Source organism: Typopeltis vanoorti, chromosome 18 (genome assembly GCF_054136105.1).
Source record: "Typopeltis vanoorti isolate ZY-2024b chromosome 18, IOZ_Tvanoo_1.0, whole genome shotgun sequence".
Classification (NCBI taxonomy): Eukaryota; Metazoa; Arthropoda; class Arachnida; order Uropygi; family Thelyphonidae; genus Typopeltis; species Typopeltis vanoorti.
This window is the reverse complement of record NC_143566.1, coordinates 69520002-69538895: the sequence shown is the minus strand read 5'-3', so window position 1 is coordinate 69538895 and position 18894 is coordinate 69520002. Positions and strand designations below refer to the sequence as shown.

Below are 18894 nucleotides of genomic sequence, written 5' to 3'. Positions count from 1 at the left end.
TATTTTTCGTTAAAATTGTCAAATCAGTAATTTTCTTATAAGTCCAGGTAAATGAATTAATTTGGATCAATGGAAGTCAAACAGTGAGCTGAGTGAATACGATTATAAGCAAAGTGTAAAAACTCGATTGTAGCTTAAATATTAAATATTCCAAAGCACATTATATCGATTTTATGTTTAGGTTACGTCCCATGTGAATATTGTAAAAAAATAAACTTTGTTTCTCTCGGTATAGTTTGTATTAGATGTTTTTGTAAATAACTCTTTTCAAGCTAACTGTATATATACTGCTTTAATAAGAATATGTTAGCATGTTAAAAACAAAGGTAATGTTTTTGTCGCCAAAGCTGTACATGGTGGCATTAGAAAGATTGTTATTGAAACTTGTATGTATGAGAAAGGCTTGCAGGCTCTAAGTGTAAACATCTCCGAAGTCAATCAGAAAGAATTCAAACAACTTTCCAATGGCCAGCAACTTGCAATCAAAAGAAAGGGACTGAAGCAAGCAGAAGGGGTCCTGGTTCCAGAATTGCTGTCAGAGAGGAGGCCGCCCAGTCCAGAGTCGCCTTCAGAGAGACTGCCTGGATCCACGTTGCTTGAGAGAGGAGTTTCTTTCCCGCTTCCAGAAAGGAGCTTCTCGGTTCGAAACATCTCTAGAGAGAGACTACTTCTATGCCGCAGACAAGGTTTCAAGTTGCCGAAAGGAGGAGTTCTAGTTGTCAGAGAAAAGTTTCTAGTCCAGGTTAATGTCAGACATTCACCAGTGTGTTGTGTTGTGTTTTCATTACAATTTGATGGATCAAACGACTTCACTGATATTGCTCAGTTAATGGTATTTATTCGCATGGTATTTCAAGATTATAACTAAGGAAGAACTTTTGAAAATTATACCATTATTGGGAAGGACCAGGGGAGAAGTCATTTTTTTTGGCATTTGATGAATTTGTGAAACAACACAAACTTCCGCTTTTTGAACTTGTGCCACCAACTTATTATTCACCAACAAGTACTGTGTAGTACAAGATTAAGCACAAAAGATGTTTTGGATATTACATTTAAAATTGTAAATTCTGTTTGAGGAAAAGCCCTGCAACGGCAGTTATTTCAATAACAGGCAGATGATGATAGGGAACTTCTGTTCTACAAAAATGTTAGCTGGTTCAGCAGAAGTCAATTTTTAGAAAGATTTCTTGTATTAATTAATGATATAAAAATTTTTCTTGATGAAAAAGGAGATATTTATCCAATTGAGTGATAAAAGATGGTTGTTACACTTATCATTTTTAGTAGATTTCTGTAGGAAATTAAGCAATTTAAATTTAGAGTTACAAGGTAGAGATAAAAATTTAATTGACATGTTAAGTTCAATAAAAACTTTCCAACTATACTTACTTTTATTAAAGAAAAATATAAATGACTGCAAATTTAGACATCTCCCATATTTATTAAAAATTTTCGAACAAAATCAAGAAATGCTTCGCTATGATTTAAAAGAATTTATTTGTGAAATAGAATTAGTTGAGGAAGAAATAAATTCAAGATTTAAAGATTTTAATAAAACTGAAATGATTGTATCTTTTATCAATAATTCATTTCAAGACAACTTGAACATCACAGAAATTTCAAATAAAATTAGTGGGCTGTTTGATATAAATCAAACTGAAGTAGAACTTGAGATAATAAACATTCAGAATAGTTTACATTTAAAATCAATAAACAATGAAGTCATAAGTATGCACATGAAAAATTCCCAATATTAAAATTATCATTTGGATGATTGTCTGCGATTAGTCACTTCTTCATATCAACTTGACTATGAAAATATTGTGAGGTGCAAACAATGCCAAATTTTTTTTTAATCAACCAGCATTTCCTGTAACTTGTGAGTTTGTAATCAATCTGTTGTTTTTTCTAACTTTGGTTTTTCAAAATAGAGAAATAAATATTTTATTCCAATATATATATATATATTTTTTTTTTTTTGTATTAAAATAATTAAAAGTGATAAATAAATTTTTAAATACACAAATAAATTTTTAGTTATTTATTTGGGTGTAATCAGATATCAGGCTGGGGGAACGTGATCTATATAAGAGAGTAGATCACCGAATAACTTATATATATGAGAGTAGATTGCCGAATAACTTTTTATAGAAAAGTAACTCGTGTGTACAAAAAAAGGTTGAACACCACTGCTATAAGGTTTTTCAGCCTTACATGTATCTCAACTTCCCTCAGTATTAGGCTGAGGTCTGTCACAGCCAAAGTAGTGTTGGGGGAGTAATCCTATCTGCATAGTCTATCTTTTTTTTTTTTTTTTTTTTTAATAATGTTGTGCCCATACACAGGAGGTTGGTTGGTCAACCTATAGTACATTAGTACTGTGTGTGGTTAGTGGGTTGGGAAAGGAGGAACCTGTTTACATTTGATTTAAATGACTGTAAATTGTATTCCTTGGGAAACACAGCAGGTGAGAGACTGTTCCACAGTGCAGCAATTGCAGGGATGAAGGAGGAGGAGGAAAAGAAACTTGTTCTGTTTGTTTCTAGGTGTACTGTGAAGGGATGTTGAGCAGCAGCTGCACGTGTTCCAACGAGCTTAGTACTGAGTGGAGGAATTATTGATGTTATTTCAGATGAGAATTTCCCATGGAAATATTTGTAGAATATACATACTGCAGAAACCATGTCTCTGTGAAAGTGGGGGGGGGGGGGGGGGGAGAGTTGGTAAGGGGATGGGTAATTAATAAGTCTAATTGCTCTCCTCTGTATTGAGTCAAGCATTTTGAGAGTGCTTTTGGGGGCCCCACCCCATATGTAGGAGCAGTATTCAATAGCTGGGCAGATTTGTAATGTTAACAGCTGTTCATGGGTGAAGTAACTTCTTGAGCAAAAGAGAAAAACTTGTTTTTTTGAAGCTGAGGATGCAATGGTTGTGATGTGTTTATGCCAGGAGAGGTTTGATGTGAGGGTAATTCGAAGAAGCGAGATCTCAAACTGTGGAAATTTGGGTATCATCAGAAAAGATACTGAGAAAAAAATGGTTCTTTTTTATGGGAAATAGTACAGAACTGGGTTTTATTGGCATTGAAATTGATGAGGTTATCCGAACCCCATTGTAGGATGGCTTGGAGATCGGAGTTGAGGGTGGTGGTGGTTGATGTTTTGTAGGTTGAGGTGAGTTGTGTAGGATAACTTTTATCAAATGCAAGCAAGGAATGTGGTGTGCTGTTGTCTGCAAAACTGTGTATATTGGGTTGGAGGTCAATTGAAGTAGGTCGTATATATATATAGCAGGAAGAGGGTTAGTGAGATGACAGAACCTTGTGGAACCCCAGCATTAATCGAATGGAGAGAGAATAGGGAGCCATCCACCGTCACACACAGTGTGAGTCCAGACAGAAAGCTGGCATTCCTACTACAGAAGTCCTGGGTCAGACCGAATGATGGTAGTTTGCTTAGTAGGCCTTTGTGCAAGACCTGGTGAAAGGCTTTGGAGATATCTAGTGCAACCACTTGAGATTCACCAAACTTCTCCATGGCATTTGTCCAGAGATGGGTGACATATGTTTGCAGATCTCCTGTTCATCAGCAGTGACAGAATCTATACTGGCGGTCATTTATTAGGTGGGTGTCTTCAAGGTAGTGTAGGAGTTGGGAATTGGTGATTTTTTCTATTACTTTTGACAGGTAAGCGAGATAGGGCAGTAGTTGGATGGCAGTGACTTGTCACCCTTCTTAGGAATGGGCTGAATATAGGCCAATTTCCAGTTTGTGGGATAGATTCCAGTGGAGTAAGAGAGTATATATAGATGACATAGGATAGGAGTCAGTTCTGGTGCGCAAACTTTCAGAACAATTGGAGGAATGTCATCATGGCCAGGAGACTTTTTTGTGTCTAAATGGACAGTCTTTTTCTGATCTCATCAAATCATAAATTGCTTATGTTTATTAGACATGATAATCCAAACGGAAATCTATTTTAATTCCAAATGGAACCGAAACAGGTTTTAATATTACATCCATTTTTCAAACTTGATCACTTTTAATTACTGTAACACTTCTACATTGAACCATTATTATTACATGACACTTCCAAGAAGTCATTGCAGGAGGGCACTCAACTACACACAGCAGTACCACCATCAACACACAGTGCCATCTACCACTCACCAATAGTATTTTTCGACTGTAAATTGTGTGTTTTCTCTAAATCAATTTGCCTGTGTATGTGGGATGAAAAATCCAAATGTCTGAGAGAAAAAACCCTGGTACTTCCATATGAGGTCAGTTAACTCATAGCTGAAAAGTTCACATAAAGATTCCTCGTTATGATGAGAATCAAACTCAGGGCTTTTCCAGTCAAATGATGCAATATCCAATTGTTCTTCCAATTACACTGTGGAGGTGCTTAATTATAGCCTACCATTTGACCTGCAGTCAGTTGAGGGATGTAACATTAGTTGGTCAACACTTAAGCAATTGAAGTTTGAGTTTCACTCTTTAAATTTGGTTTTATGTGGCTTCTTATTATGGCTTATTGTTGGCTGATTGGTTGCTTATATTATGCCAAAGTAACTAGGCTTAGTTTAGTATATTATGATCTGTCACAGCCAAGTAACTTGGCTGCACATCAACTTAATTCATGTTTTGAAAGGACAGTCACCATTGCTTTTAGAACCATGGGAGCCTGCATACAAAAAGAGGTAATATTATGTGTGTTTGATTTATCAACACTGTAAGAGCTCTTGCTATATTTAATGACTTACAAATCAAAATTGTAACACTAGTTTTGATTCGAAGTGTATGATGACACAAATTTTATAATGAGCATACCATATTTTGAACTTAAATTTTTTAATGAACAGGTTATGAGAGAAAAGAAAGATATTTACATTACTTGATTATTGTAGTAAAATTAACAGTTCACATTTTATTTTGGTTTGCCAGAACCTTCTACTGCATGTTGATAAGAACAACATGATGTGCCTTTAATTGGAAAAGACCTCACTTAAGTTCCTGTCGTTATACAAGAAATTTTTATATAGGCAGTTAGTTGGTGTCATCTGGAGGTAGCAGGGTTATCCCCCCCCCCTTTGAAAGTTAAGGTTTTTGTTATACAAAATAGGCAAACCTACTAGAGAAACACATATAATAAACAGAAAGTAGATTTAAAGGTAGAGTAATGTAGTGTGGAGTAGCTGCTTGTAGCAGGCCTTGAGAACTTCACAAGGTTTTATATAATGACAGTTAATATAAGTACAAGAATAATTTTGTCTGGAGAAAAAAAAATTAAAAAGAAAGTGTGTTAGAAAGTGAATATATGCAATTTTTAAAATAGATGCAAATAAAAAAAAACGGTATTGATGATCATTGCACCATCGTGTATAAATCACAATTAAAAACCAGAAAGAATCATTTTTAGTTCCTTTTGGATTAAAGATGATTCTATTTGCTATTAATATCAGAACCTTTTTTTTTTTTTTTAATTAATGAGAAATTATTATTACCTGACACCTAAGGGGTCCAAAGACTCATTGAGGGAAGGCATCCTCTTCAATTCATCAATGAAAAAAATAAAAGTAAATGAAAAACAATGAAAAAATATATAATTTTTTTTCATTGTTAATTGAAGTTCCATTTGCTATTTTTTGTATTGAAAATGTCTTTTGTGATTTAAAATGGATGTTTATGATACCTGAGGTAATTTAAAGATATCAACAAATTTTCTGTTTTAGTCATTCGGAATATCAGATGTGCATTTTGTAAACTGGTCATCGACATTTTCATGCTCACCAGAACTTTTTTTTGCTCCTGAAACAGAAGATGAAATTCGGCAGGTAAGTTGATGCATGAGCACATATGAATATTCTACTTTAAAGTTATATTCATAAGTTCTGGAGACAGTGAATCAAACAAAGACATAATTATGCTCATAATTAGTAATGTAATGCAAAGTAAATAAAATTTAAGCTCTCTAAATATGGTTTTATATTTAATCCTTCTTTTCTTAGTTAATAATATAATTATTGCATTCTCTAGAATTTAATTCCAGAGGCTTTATATTTGTTTTATATCAGTAATTCACATTAAGGTTTTCAGGTAACTAAAGCAGATGCTGTTGCAATACAAGCAGACTTATTACAAATAAGTCTGCTTGTATTGCATAAACATCAAGAAGTAAAATGCCTACTTAAAGTGTAAAATCAGATATCTTAAATATTTTATGTGTATGCCTTTCCACATCTCATAAAATGCTTTTTCAACATAATTTCAATATGACATTACATCTAATCAGTACTTATTCAATTTCACATATTAACATACAGTTACTCTACACACACATACTTGGAATGATGCTATGTGAGAGTGCAGGAACTATAGTTTCATCCAAACAGCTGCAAATTCTTAGCAGATGCTCCCATAAGATTTTTTTTAAGGCAGTCCTATATATGAGTGTGTGCTCATCCTGTTGAGCATTAGTACTGTGGATGAGCAGAAAGTCATTTGTTAACATGGGATTTAAAAACCTGCAAAATATACTCTTTAGGAAGTACTTAAGCAGGAAGGTTATTCCAAAAGACAGCATCAGTAGAGGAAATGGAACAAAGAGAAAGAAATGTTTAATCTGCAAGTTTGAAGTTATAGTTAATGCATGTTTGAACAATTTTATAGCAGAGTCAGGCATTATTGATGCCATTATCCGTAGGAAATGTGCATACATTAGAAACTTAAATGTCCAGGTGCTTGAGAGTAGAGTAAGTTGATGAGAGATGATTCATTGATCAACCTAATGGCTGTCTTCTGTGGTGAGTCATCGATTTTTATAGAGCTCTTGGGAGTTGAGCTTTACTTAGTAATAGGCCCATACAGATATCAGGTATCTTAGAGATATCAAGAGCAATTATTTGAGTTTCCTTTCCTTTAAACATAGTGGAAGTCTCATCCCAGAGTTTCAAATCCAACCTGTGGGTTTGAGAATGGAAATGTTATCCATATGGCATTTATTCAAAAATCGATGACAAACAAAGAGATCTATTGCTGATTTACTGTAGTGAGATGCACACTGATAATAATAGTTTATTGAAAGGCTCTGGGGCATTATATATCTCAATGGGGCATTATATCAAGCAACACTTAGTCTTTATTTGAGTTGTAAGTCAGCAGTTAGAATTGAAGGAAGTACAGGAAGATGGTTTAATGTTAAATCTGGTGTGAGACAAGGATGTACATTATCCCCTGTGTTATTCATTATCTATATGGATCACATTATGAAGGAAAGTGGTATTAAACATGATATCAAAATTGGAGGTGTTAATGTCAGCTCTTTGCTTTATGCAGACGATGTTATACTTCTAAATAAATCTGCTACAAGTCTGCAAGATTCTCTGACTAAATTGAATAGCTATTGTAATAGATATGGTATGAAGGTCAGCAATAAAAAGACAAAGACAATGAAAATAGGCAGAATCATTGAAAATGTCAACTGTGTTGTGAATGGAGAACCTGTGGAACAAGTAAAACATTTCAGCTATTTAGGCACGATTTTTACTGAAGATGGTAAATTAAATATAGAAATAGACAACAGAATCAGCAAAGCTGGTATGGTGGGAAGTCAATTGAATAAATTCATATGGAATAAGAGAGAAATTAGTCGGAACACTAAATTAGCTGTATACAAGACAGTGTTCAAACCAGTTTTAACTTATGGATCTGAGAGCTGGGTCAGAAGTAAAACACTTGACCAAAGACTAGAGACCACAGATATGAGAGTCCTGAGAAAGATTAGAGGCATGAACAGATGGCATCAATGGCAATATCATATTAAAAACGAGGATATTAGGAAAGAACTTGACATTGTCAGCATCCAGGAATGTGTTAGCAGAGCTAATCTCAGGTGGTATGGTCACCTAAACAGAATGGGCGAGGAAAGATTAGCAAAACAAGTGTTCTCTGCCAGGTTGGCAGCAAAACGACCCAGAGGAAGACCAAGATATAGGTGGATTGATACGGGTACAAAGTGCTTTAGATGATAGAAATATAAGATCTGATAATGTTGGAGTCTTGATAAGTAACAGACTGATTTGGAGGAAAATTGTAGATAGGAAATTAATAATGATGTAATTTTTTTCATGTAGTACTATCATATCCTGTACACCCCTTGAGGGTACATGGCAGGAATTTGATGATGATGATGAAAGGCTCTGGATAGGACAGAAGTTAATTTTTTTCATTGTGAGTGATCCTATCGATGAAAGGATGGAAACCAATAATACTTTAATACCACTGATAGGGTAAGTGTTAGATAATCTGGAAGGCCTGCAGTAAGCAAAGTGGTACCAGAGTTTCAAATCCAACCTGTGGGTTTGAGAATAGAAATGTTATCCATTTCTCAACCCAGGCCAGTATGGTGATGAATTTCTCCATATTTGGTATTTAATTCATAGCATGATAATGCTTTTGGAATATGAACAAAAAATTAAGTACATTAATTTTTTGTTCATGATAGTTAAGCATACACTATCATGAACAAAAATGGATAATAGTTAAGCATAAACTATCATCCAAGTGTATATATATATATATATATTTAAAAAAAGTAAAATGTATACAATAATTTGTAATAAAATATTTTCTATTGCAAATATATATAAAAAAAGTATATAGCAAATATCTTAACAATAGATGTAATGAAAATGTAAATTTCATTAAATAACTAAAGTTATTTGACTACTGTGTAAATGCGTAAAAAATTACTCATATTACAATATTCTAAATGTACCACATGCATCATAGTAAAAGTGCTAGCATATCATATCATTGTGTACCATCCCAAAAAAAAGCACTGGTCATTTGCAGTTGCATTTCTGGCTCAGTCAATGTTTCCTTTTCAGAGCTTGATAACCGAGAGACTTCCACATAGCTTTTTAAGAAATGTAGAGAACTGACCAGGGCCTCTGGCTTATGTCCAGTCCTCACCTAATCACAGTTCATCCCATTAGTAGTTATATCTGCTGAATACTGAATGAACTGGTGATTTGGAATTTTGTCGATCAAATTGTATTTTGTATTGGCTTCAACCAAAACAAATGGTAAATATGATTAACTGCCATGCCTTCTGAGACATCGCTCAGTTAAACAATGCCCCTGCTGTTCAGCAACAATGAAAATTTAACTACTGGAACAAACTCCAACTTAACATCAGCAGAATTCAAGATTGGTGCCATGCATAAGAAATATCAACAGAAAAGAAGTGGAACCTGCAGAATTAGAGAAGTACCATGTATAATTGGTGGTGTTGAAACAAAGACAAAAACACGGCGAGTTTTTTTTTTTTTTTTTAAATAACGAATAGATATTATATTATATTCAAGCAGTAATGATCAAGGAAAGGAAGGGGTATCTATAACACTCATGAAGATTATCTACACATGAAGATTATCTTCTGGAATAGTGATGTGAGCAGACGTCAAAATGGGAATTAAACAGTGAGACTTATTTGTGCTTATGGTTGGTCCCACAGATGATTCTACTAAGTTAGAAGTGGAGGATTTTTTTAATTAGTGATATCTTTGCACTGGTTCAATACACAAGAATATACAGAGCATTTGAAATAGGACGTGATCATCATTTAGTTTTGAGTAGGATGAAATTGACTATCATATCAAAGAAAAATGTATAAGAAATTTTTAAAACGAATTGGTTGAGCAGTTACATATTAGCCATAGATGCAACTATAGAAATATTATTCAAGAAAAATGTTTAAAAACAAGAGCTTTAGAGACTCAGTCACAGACCCTGAAAAGAAAACATTGATTGAGTTAGCCAGAGAGTCTTTCAAGGATTAAAAAAATAAAAAATCTGAATCCATGGTGGTTTCAAGAAGTTAGAGGTTTCAAGAAGTCCTGGAAAGTACTTCTTGAAACCTCTAAGTATATTGAAAGTTCTTTGTATGTCAGCAGCATGTGCTCAGAGATGAGAAAAATGTAAGAAAGCAGAGCAGTGTCTAAAAGTAGCTAAACATAAGTCACAGGAAGACTTTGGTGAGAAGATAAATATCAGGCAGGTAGGAAAAATGTTCTGGAGGCTATTGAAAAAAAAACCCTCAGAAACAGAGGAAAGAGTGTGATAAAGGGAATCAGATAATAAAGGTGACATTAAAAATGAAGATGTACATATCTGATGCAATTTGAAAGATTGTTGAACAGTGACAGTACAGTGATAGAAGATGGAATGCAGTCAGGAGTACATATCAGCACTTCAGATAGACAGCCATAAAAATCATTTATTTATTTATTCATATGGAGTTTCCTCCCTTTTCCCCCCATCCCTATTGGGGCGAATTGAGCCCCCTCATGGGGGTTTAAGTATTTATGGCTGTAGATCCGTGTGTTCATGGGGCCGGTTTGCCTGCTTGCGGGATGATAAACCCCAGATAAACTTGGGGAAAAAACCCTGCTGTCCATGCCCAAGACCGGCTAACTTGGCTATGGCTGAGGAAGATCCTTAAGCTCCTCACGTCAGTGATGGGAATCGAACCTAGGACACTCCTTCCCCAAGCATGCGGTTGTGAAGCGCATAGCCACTAGGCTAACCGTGCAGACATAAAAATCATGAAATGTTCAGATATGTAGGTATAAAATTTTACAGTGGTTGTGCTGCATAATTCAGAAGAAAGTTGAATTGAGTAAGTTTTGTAGATTTGGAAAGACATGGCTAGTACCAAGAGAAATTATGTTCAAAATGCTACAGTTATATAATGTGAATGGGACATTATATCAAGCAGTACATAGTCCACATTTCAGTTGCAAGTTGGCAGTTAGAATTGAAGAAGTACAGGAATGTGGTTGGGTGCAAGATCAAGTGTAAGACTAGGGTGCACATTGTCTCCACTCTTCTTCATCTATACAGAATACATTGTTGAAGAAAGTGACATTAAACTTAACATCAGAATGGGAGATACAACACTTAACTCTTTGCTTTACACAGATGATGTTCTATTCCTAAACAAATCCAGTGCAAGTCTTCAGGGATCAGTGGTGATTTTCCTTTCAGTCGTTTCCGATCCTAGGTGACTGTAGGCATTGCCCACAAAGTGTTCCTGGTGAGACTTTTACAGGGTAGTTCACCATTGCTTCCCGCAATCCACCAATTTCATCCAGGCTCAGGACTGGCATATGGCTGGGAAGTATTCATGACAGTAATCCATGTGTATTCATGGGACTGGTTTGCCTGTTTTGGGGAATGAAAAAACCAGAGTTTCTGGGTGAAAAAAACCCTACCACCATATAAGACCAGCTAACTCACCTTTAGTCGAAAGAGACCAGATAAAGGTTCCTCACGTCACTAACGGGAATCGAACCCAGGTCTTTCCGACCAAAGATCTTCGTCTATACTGACTGAGCTACGGAAGCTCCAGGGATCATTAGCTAAATTGAATAGCAGATAAAAAATTTTAAAAAATTATATGAAAATCAGTAATAAAAAGATCAGAACTATGTGAATTCGCAGAGCATTCAGCTGCATTCTCAGTGAAGAACAAGTAATGAGATGCCAGTTGAATAAATAAATGTATATGGAATATGAGAGAAATTAGTCACAACATTAAATTATCCATATCTAAAATAGTGTCGAAACCAATTTTAACTTATGTATCTGAGAGTTGGGTTAATCGAGAGACCATGGATATTAGAGTTCTGAGAAAAATTAAGGGAGTGAACAAATGACATCACTGTCAGGAGAAGGAATTTATTTGTCACTATTCAGATGTTGACAGCTAAACTGGGAGTGGAAAGGCCAACAATATAGATGCCAAGATGGCAGGAAAAAGACCAAGATCTGGGTGGATTGATGCAGTCAGAAATACCTTAGGAGATCGAAATATATGACAATTTTGGAGTGCTAATAGTTAACAGACTAAATTATATGAAAATTATTGATAGGAGAGTGCTAATAATGTAAGCTTAATCATGTGGTACTATCCATAGTATGCTGTACTTTCCATGAGGGCACATGTCAGGAAATTTATGATGGATAATTTTGACCTGCAGGATAAATACCAGTGGAGTAGGAAAGTGTGTGTGTACACATACAAAGACAACATAAAATTTTACAAAGCCACAAACCAATTGTATCCAAAATTTTGCCTTTCTGCAAGTAATGTATAGCTAATTATTCAGAAATGCTAAAAAATTGAATTTAGGACTTTTCTCAATGGTTTCCATTTAGCATGCTCATGTAATATTGGTTAGTTAATTATCTATTTGCAAATTGTATTAAAAATTAAATATTTATTGCTTTGAGTAATTGTTTATTCTTTGATAATTCTACAGATTGTTAGGTTTGCTCGAGAAAACAAAAAAAATGTAAGGGTGGTAGGAAATGGGCATTCGCCATCTGATATTGCCTGCACTGATGATTTCATGATCAGTTTACAAAATTTTAAGGAAGTTTTACAGGTATGTTTAATATTTCAAAGCATAATCATAGAGATAATAGAATATTTTACATCTATTTACATTAATGTTCTCATTAACACTCATCAAAAGCTGGTCTGTTATTTCTCACAAAACCTCAACTAGCATTCTCAACTACTGTCTACCTCAACTATCCAGACTACAATGCCTGATTTCTTCTTAGAAAGATGATATATTTCCATTTGTCAGCTCTGACATTCCATGCCAGTGATGATTGCTAAGCCTTAACACGTTGACCACCATATGAATCAAATACTATTCACACTACATTTTTTCAATGTGTTGCGTGAATCATATTTGCTTTGCATAAAGATTTTTCTTTCAGGCTGTATAGTTCACTTGTGATTCATATCTAAATGAAATGCTTATGGGTAATGGAAATGTGGGGCCTAGTAAGCAGGTTTATATAGTTAACGTGGTAGAATTTCAACTACATGTACAACAGGTGGCCTATTATAGGGGTTTTATTTTTACCTGATTTAGGCCAATTTGTAATGTTGAATAAAACAATAACAATGGTGCTTAATATTTATTTATAATATGTCATTATAAATGTGTCAAATCATAAATTTTTCTTGTAAAAAATTGAAAAACTAATAAACAAAAAATGACAAACAATAGACAAATAGATATGAAAAAAATAATTAGGTGAAATTATTACTAAACAATTACAAAGTACAGTTATGCACAATAATAAAACAGCAAACAAAGTAAAATTTTTCGCACTGAACACATTTCCACCATGTTTGTGTGGCCTTAGATGTTGCATATTTTCTGTTATGTTCTTCGGTTAACTTTTTGTAGCAAGATGTACATCTTCTCCTATTACTGGTACCAACCTCTTCTAAAATATGTTTTTCCTTGTCTGAAGTCGAAGTGACATTATTTTCCTTTGATGTAATTCCTAATAACTCTTTTGCGATTTTTTCTCTAAATTCTGTGATGCTAATGTTTTTATCAGTAACTCGCTTATATACTATAAAAGCATTTAACACAGCAGAACCTAAAAGAATTTCAACTGCAAGATTTCAGTACCATTTCATACTTCTTTGAAGACAAGAAGCATAGGCTTTTACCTGATTGGATAGATCAATAAAACTTTTGCTTTTGTTATAATCTATAATAGCTTCTGGCTTTTGCACTTCATTACCATTTCTTGCTGTAAGAGATTTCGTTTTGTTTGTGTGTTTTGTTGATAACATAAGCACTTCACGTTTATCTCACCATTTTATTACTACCATCCCCGTGTCACTTTCTTTACCAATTATTTCACCCTTTTTCAATTTCTTGGTAACATCCTGTGGAATTCCCTTACGATTTTTTCTCAAAGCACCTACAAAGTGTGTTTGTCTATTCAAAAGTTTGTGTGCTAATTCAATACTGGTATAATAATTATCTACATATGTTGTGCACCCATGGTTAAGTAGATTCTCACAAAGTCCCATAACAATTGAAGTCGGAACACTATTAGTGGTATTGGTCTTTTCTGTGCTGCAGTATATCTTGAAATCATATGTATAGCCATCTTCAATATACATTTTGAATAGTATGCCAAATTTGTGTCATTTATTCTTGATGTACTGACGAAAGGCAAGACGACCTCGGAAAGGAACTAAAGTTTCATCTACGCAAATATTACTCGAAGGCGTCATTATTTTCTGGAAATTTTTTCTTATATGATTTATGAGAGGTGTAATTTTATAAAGTCTTTCAGAAGTATTTCCATCCTCGTTGTCTGTGAAGTGCCAGTTACTGAGAAGAAGATCGAACCGATTCCTTGACATAACTTGTTTGATTTCTGTAGAATAGAGGACGTTTTTCGACTAATAATACTCTAATTTTGGCATCTGCACTAAACCGAACCAAATTTGCAGACCCAAAAATATCTTCATTTCATTGGGATTTCTGTTTTTCCATTTTCTTATCCTTGCTTTTGGTAAAATTGTCTTACTGAGTTTTTGAAGAGCGTATCTGTTATTTCTTGCACCATTAGGTCTAGCAGGCCTTCATCAACAAACATAAAAAAGAAGTCTACAGGCTGTTTATCTTGCATTTCTTCAATAATATTTTGTTTTATTCCAAAATTATTATCCACAAACTGAAAATGTTTTAGATTATCACCTGTAATTTCATTCCATTGTAGGTAGGTTGAATTCACATTTCCAACTATTTCATCTGAGGAAGAATCATTAGTCAAATGCAGATTTCTTATAACATCACCAATTGTTTGTTCTACAGAATTATCAGCAGTAAACCGAGATGTATTAGGAGTGAAAACTTCGGCATTACGAGTTGTAGATACTTTTATTCTCTTTCTAGCAATGAGAGAATCAAAATCTGGACACAGAACTAAGATCACATCCGTTGTAACTTTCCGACAAATATTCGTATGGTTCGTCATCAGATAGAACTTCATTTATCAAGGCATCTAAATGACGTTGCTCTTTTTCACAGTCTAACATATTAGGGCAATTTATAACAATATTTATCACTATAACAAATTTATTCCACCAGACAAAGCACTGAACGCATATAACTGTTCATACGCATCATTGATATGCAAGTTTGACTTTGTGTGAAGTGCGAATCACATGTGCACCGCTCGACCCAGTCAGTAAAAAAATTCTTCTCAGGCCGCGCGGTGCACACGTGATTCGCACTTAACAAATCTATTTAGCTGCATGAAATAGATAAAATATGATTATTTTATGTTACTTTCAGCAAATTGTAAAACAAAAAGAAGTTGGCCCGGGGGATCACAAAATTTTTTAACATTACGGGCGGTCAACGTGTTAAATCCTTTCTTCGTGATCTCTGGCTCAAAATCTCCTAGAAATAGGTTTTGAGACAGAGCAGATCTGTGTTAAAGGTTGATTGTCTACATTCTAATTAACCAAACAGTGAGCTCATCTATCTTTGAGACTTCAGTATTCATAATTCAAATTGGCTTGCCTCCTCCATGAATTGATAATACTTGATAATTCTCATCATTCTCACAATATTCTGGATCTTTTCTTGTAACTAGCTCTCATGACAGTATACGCTATCTGCTCTTTCTTTGTAACAACTCCAGTTACAGTTTTTCATTTTCTACAGGTTGATTTACACCCAGTCACTCTCAACCTTGTCCTTTGGCATTACAGTGGTATATCAATTGGGATGACCTTTGCAGTTTTAATGCCTTTTTTTTTTCTTTCTTCATTGTTATTGTTGTTTTGGGGTCACCTAACGGTCAGAGCTAAATAACTGGAATACCCCAATGTAGCTGTTTAAGAAATGCAGCAAACCAATAGTAGCTTCTCACCTAATGTCCAGTCTTCACCTTAATTTAAACTTACCAAGAAATTATATTCTTCTTTAATCCTATATCCAAATGTAAGCAAACAAAGTTTGCATGTGAAGTATCTTCACCACTAGGCTACTTGTATATATAGAAGCTGATAACTTCACATTAATTGTCTTAGTATCCCATAAAGCAAAGCACGCATCCTTTGAGGTGTGTATAATGCTATGAAATATAACCATCTCCCAGCAGTGGCGTAGCTAGGAGGGAGTCTGCCCCGGGCGGCACGTTGAACCTTACCTTATACATCATTTTGACTTTTTGTAGTATTTTTGGTGTGTATTGAGAAGGGGTAGCAAACTCAGGGACCGCCCCAGGTGGCAAAAGCTCTAGTAACGCCACTGCCTCCCAGATTGATTTTAACCTTTATTGGGTCTCCCACTGATGAAGGCAAGTTGGCTGGTCTCATATGGATGTAGCAGGATTCCCCTTCTGCAAACCAGCCAGAACACAATTTACAGATAATACACTAGCCCCCATAGTCTTAGTTGCTTTGGCTGTAAATTTAAGACAAATAGTTAATCAATATGATCTTTTCTTAGAAAGATATCAGATAAATCCTCAATTTATCTGATACCTCTGGATACCTGTAAATCTGGTAAAGATGATATTTCCACTGATCACAATGGTGTCCAAAATTTGTGCTTCTAGTATCTAGCTGAATTTTTCCACCCTTTGGATACCAGCCATTGAAAGATTTGGAGAAAGTTCATGTCGTTCTTGACATTTCCAGGGCATTTAATCAAATCTGATAGAGGGCCTTGCCTTCTGCCCTTTGTCAGATGATGTATTTGACAAAAGCAGAAGGTTTACTTTTTGACCTCGGATTGAGTAAATTTCAGTTGAACTTCGTAGGAACTGTGCTTCTGTTGTGCACAGATATTCATATACAGCACTTTTAGAACTCTGTGACTTCATTAATTCAGAATTTTATATTTTTGTTTCATACTGAATTTCCAGTTTCCAGAAGGAAAACCTGCCACCTCAATATAAGATTAGCTAACTTGCCTACAGATGAAAAGCCCTTATAAAGGTTCTTCGCATCCTATATTGGTCAGTTGATTCAATCACAACATCCTGGAGAACATCTCAGTGGTTTATAAATAGGATGTGTATAAATGCAGGTTTACATGCAAATGAAAAATTTCCATCAGAAAAAACCTGTTGTTTCCAGCTTTGTAATATTTCAACTATCGCATGTTGATCTTAGGACTTTTTTTTTTTCAACTTTACTTAAATGAAATGATATTATACTGTTGGGCAAATTATTTTTGATAATTATTAGGTATTAATAGGATCAGAAAAGGAATTTAAATATAAATCATGTACACTGTGTGGCAAATTATAAGGACGCTACCCATTTTTCGGCTATTACATACCAGTGATAAACCATGTGGTATAAAGGCAAGGGATGATTCTAAATGTCTGTAGCTATGTAGAGTACTGAAAATGAACCACAGTTTTGAGTAAGCAGACTACTTGAGTCATCATATGCTGTTACGTAGATCGTCAAGTAGTCACGTGGTTGCAGCAAAATTAGAACATCCAAGATCAACTGTATCTGATACATTATGGAAATGTAGTGTTGAAAAGAAAGTCCAGAAACAGTCAATCCACATAAACTGAAGTAAAGGGACAAGAGGATGAGGAAAAGATTATACATTCCTCCCATCATGCATCAGGAGGTTATTCCAAGGATTTCAGGGTATTGAACTGAAGTGGTTTATGCCAGAATCTTATATTGAACTTCATAACTTTTGGTTTTCATGGAAGATTGCTGCTGGCATGACAGATATCATTTAAACAGCAGTGTGCTGATTCATATTGCCCAGTATAGAACTTGCCATGATTGGATTGTAGTTCACTGAAATAGAAACTCATGGTATGAGATGATGAATCATGCTATCATGCTACATACTCTTCAGATCAGATAGCTACCAAATCCACACACACTTTCTATCTTGAGAGTTATGTAACAGAACTATCATTTTATCTATTAAGTGTAATGTCAATGATGGTATATTGTGAAGTTGCTTTTCTTAGTTTCCATTGAGGTGAGGAATTTTGGATTTCGTGAATGTTTATTGACTTTTATAAGCAATTCTTTGTTGTCTGTATTATAGTAATCTTGTAGATAAACTTATATGTTGCAATACATAACACTGTCAGTTTTTAGGGAAAGACAACGTATGCTGTTATATTAATTAAAAAACTTTATTTAATACTTCCTATATTTCGGTAATGTTACATTACCATCTTCAGGGAACATAAAATTAATGATATGTGCACGCAGGCACTAACATGGTAAGAAGGTTGCTTTTTGGCATGAGGAAGTGACTTACAAACTAAAACCTTTTAACCTTAGATACCCATAATATATGGACTTCCAAAAATCCATAAACAGAATGTGCCATTACGTCCCATTGTGGATGACATTGATTCCCCACATACAAATTAACCAAACATTTAGCGAGAGTGCTCACACAATATACTGGGGCCTTCACACATAAAAAATTCAGCCCACTTTAAAGCCAATGTAGAAAACCTCTCACTCCAACACACTGACATAATGATCAATTTTGATGTCTCCTCCTTATTCACCGATGTCCCACTCAATAATACTTTGGACCTCATCCAAGCCAGATTTCCTCCTGTTATCTCAGCCTTATTTCAGTTTATCATGAACTTAGACTATTTCGTTGCAGGGAAAATTCTATAAACAAATAGAGGGGAGGTATGGGTTCTGCACCTCTGGCCAACTTCTTTATGGAAACCTTTGAAGAAAAAGCCTTAAACTCTGCTCTACTTAAACCCACTGTTTGGCTACGCTATGTAGATGATGTGTTCGCTATTTGGCCATATGGCTTGGACACACTCCACAACTTCTTATCACACTTAAACAATCAACACCCCAGGATCCAGTTTATATTGGAAAAAGAAAACAATAGCAATCTCCCTTTCCTAGACACTCTGATTACACTCCAGCCTGATGGATCCCTGGCTTTCTCTGTTTACAGAAAACCTACACATACAGGTATATACATTCACCAGCAATCACCCCCCCCCCCTCCCAACA

The 18894-nt window shown here is 34.8% G+C and overlaps 1 protein-coding gene across 1 annotated transcript in view; it reads left to right on the top strand.

Annotated features, from left to right (window-relative positions):
• The window catches only part of LOC150096754 (L-gulonolactone oxidase-like), a 108780-nt gene that overhangs the window by 20422 nt on the left and 69464 nt on the right, over positions 1 to 18894 (top strand). The window contains exons 2-3 of the mRNA XM_090408070.1: positions 5738 to 5839; positions 12332 to 12457. Of these exons, the coding sequence (XP_090264196.1) occupies positions 5738 to 5839; positions 12332 to 12457 (228 nt within the window). The remainder of the gene's footprint in view (positions 1 to 5737; positions 5840 to 12331; positions 12458 to 18894) is intronic.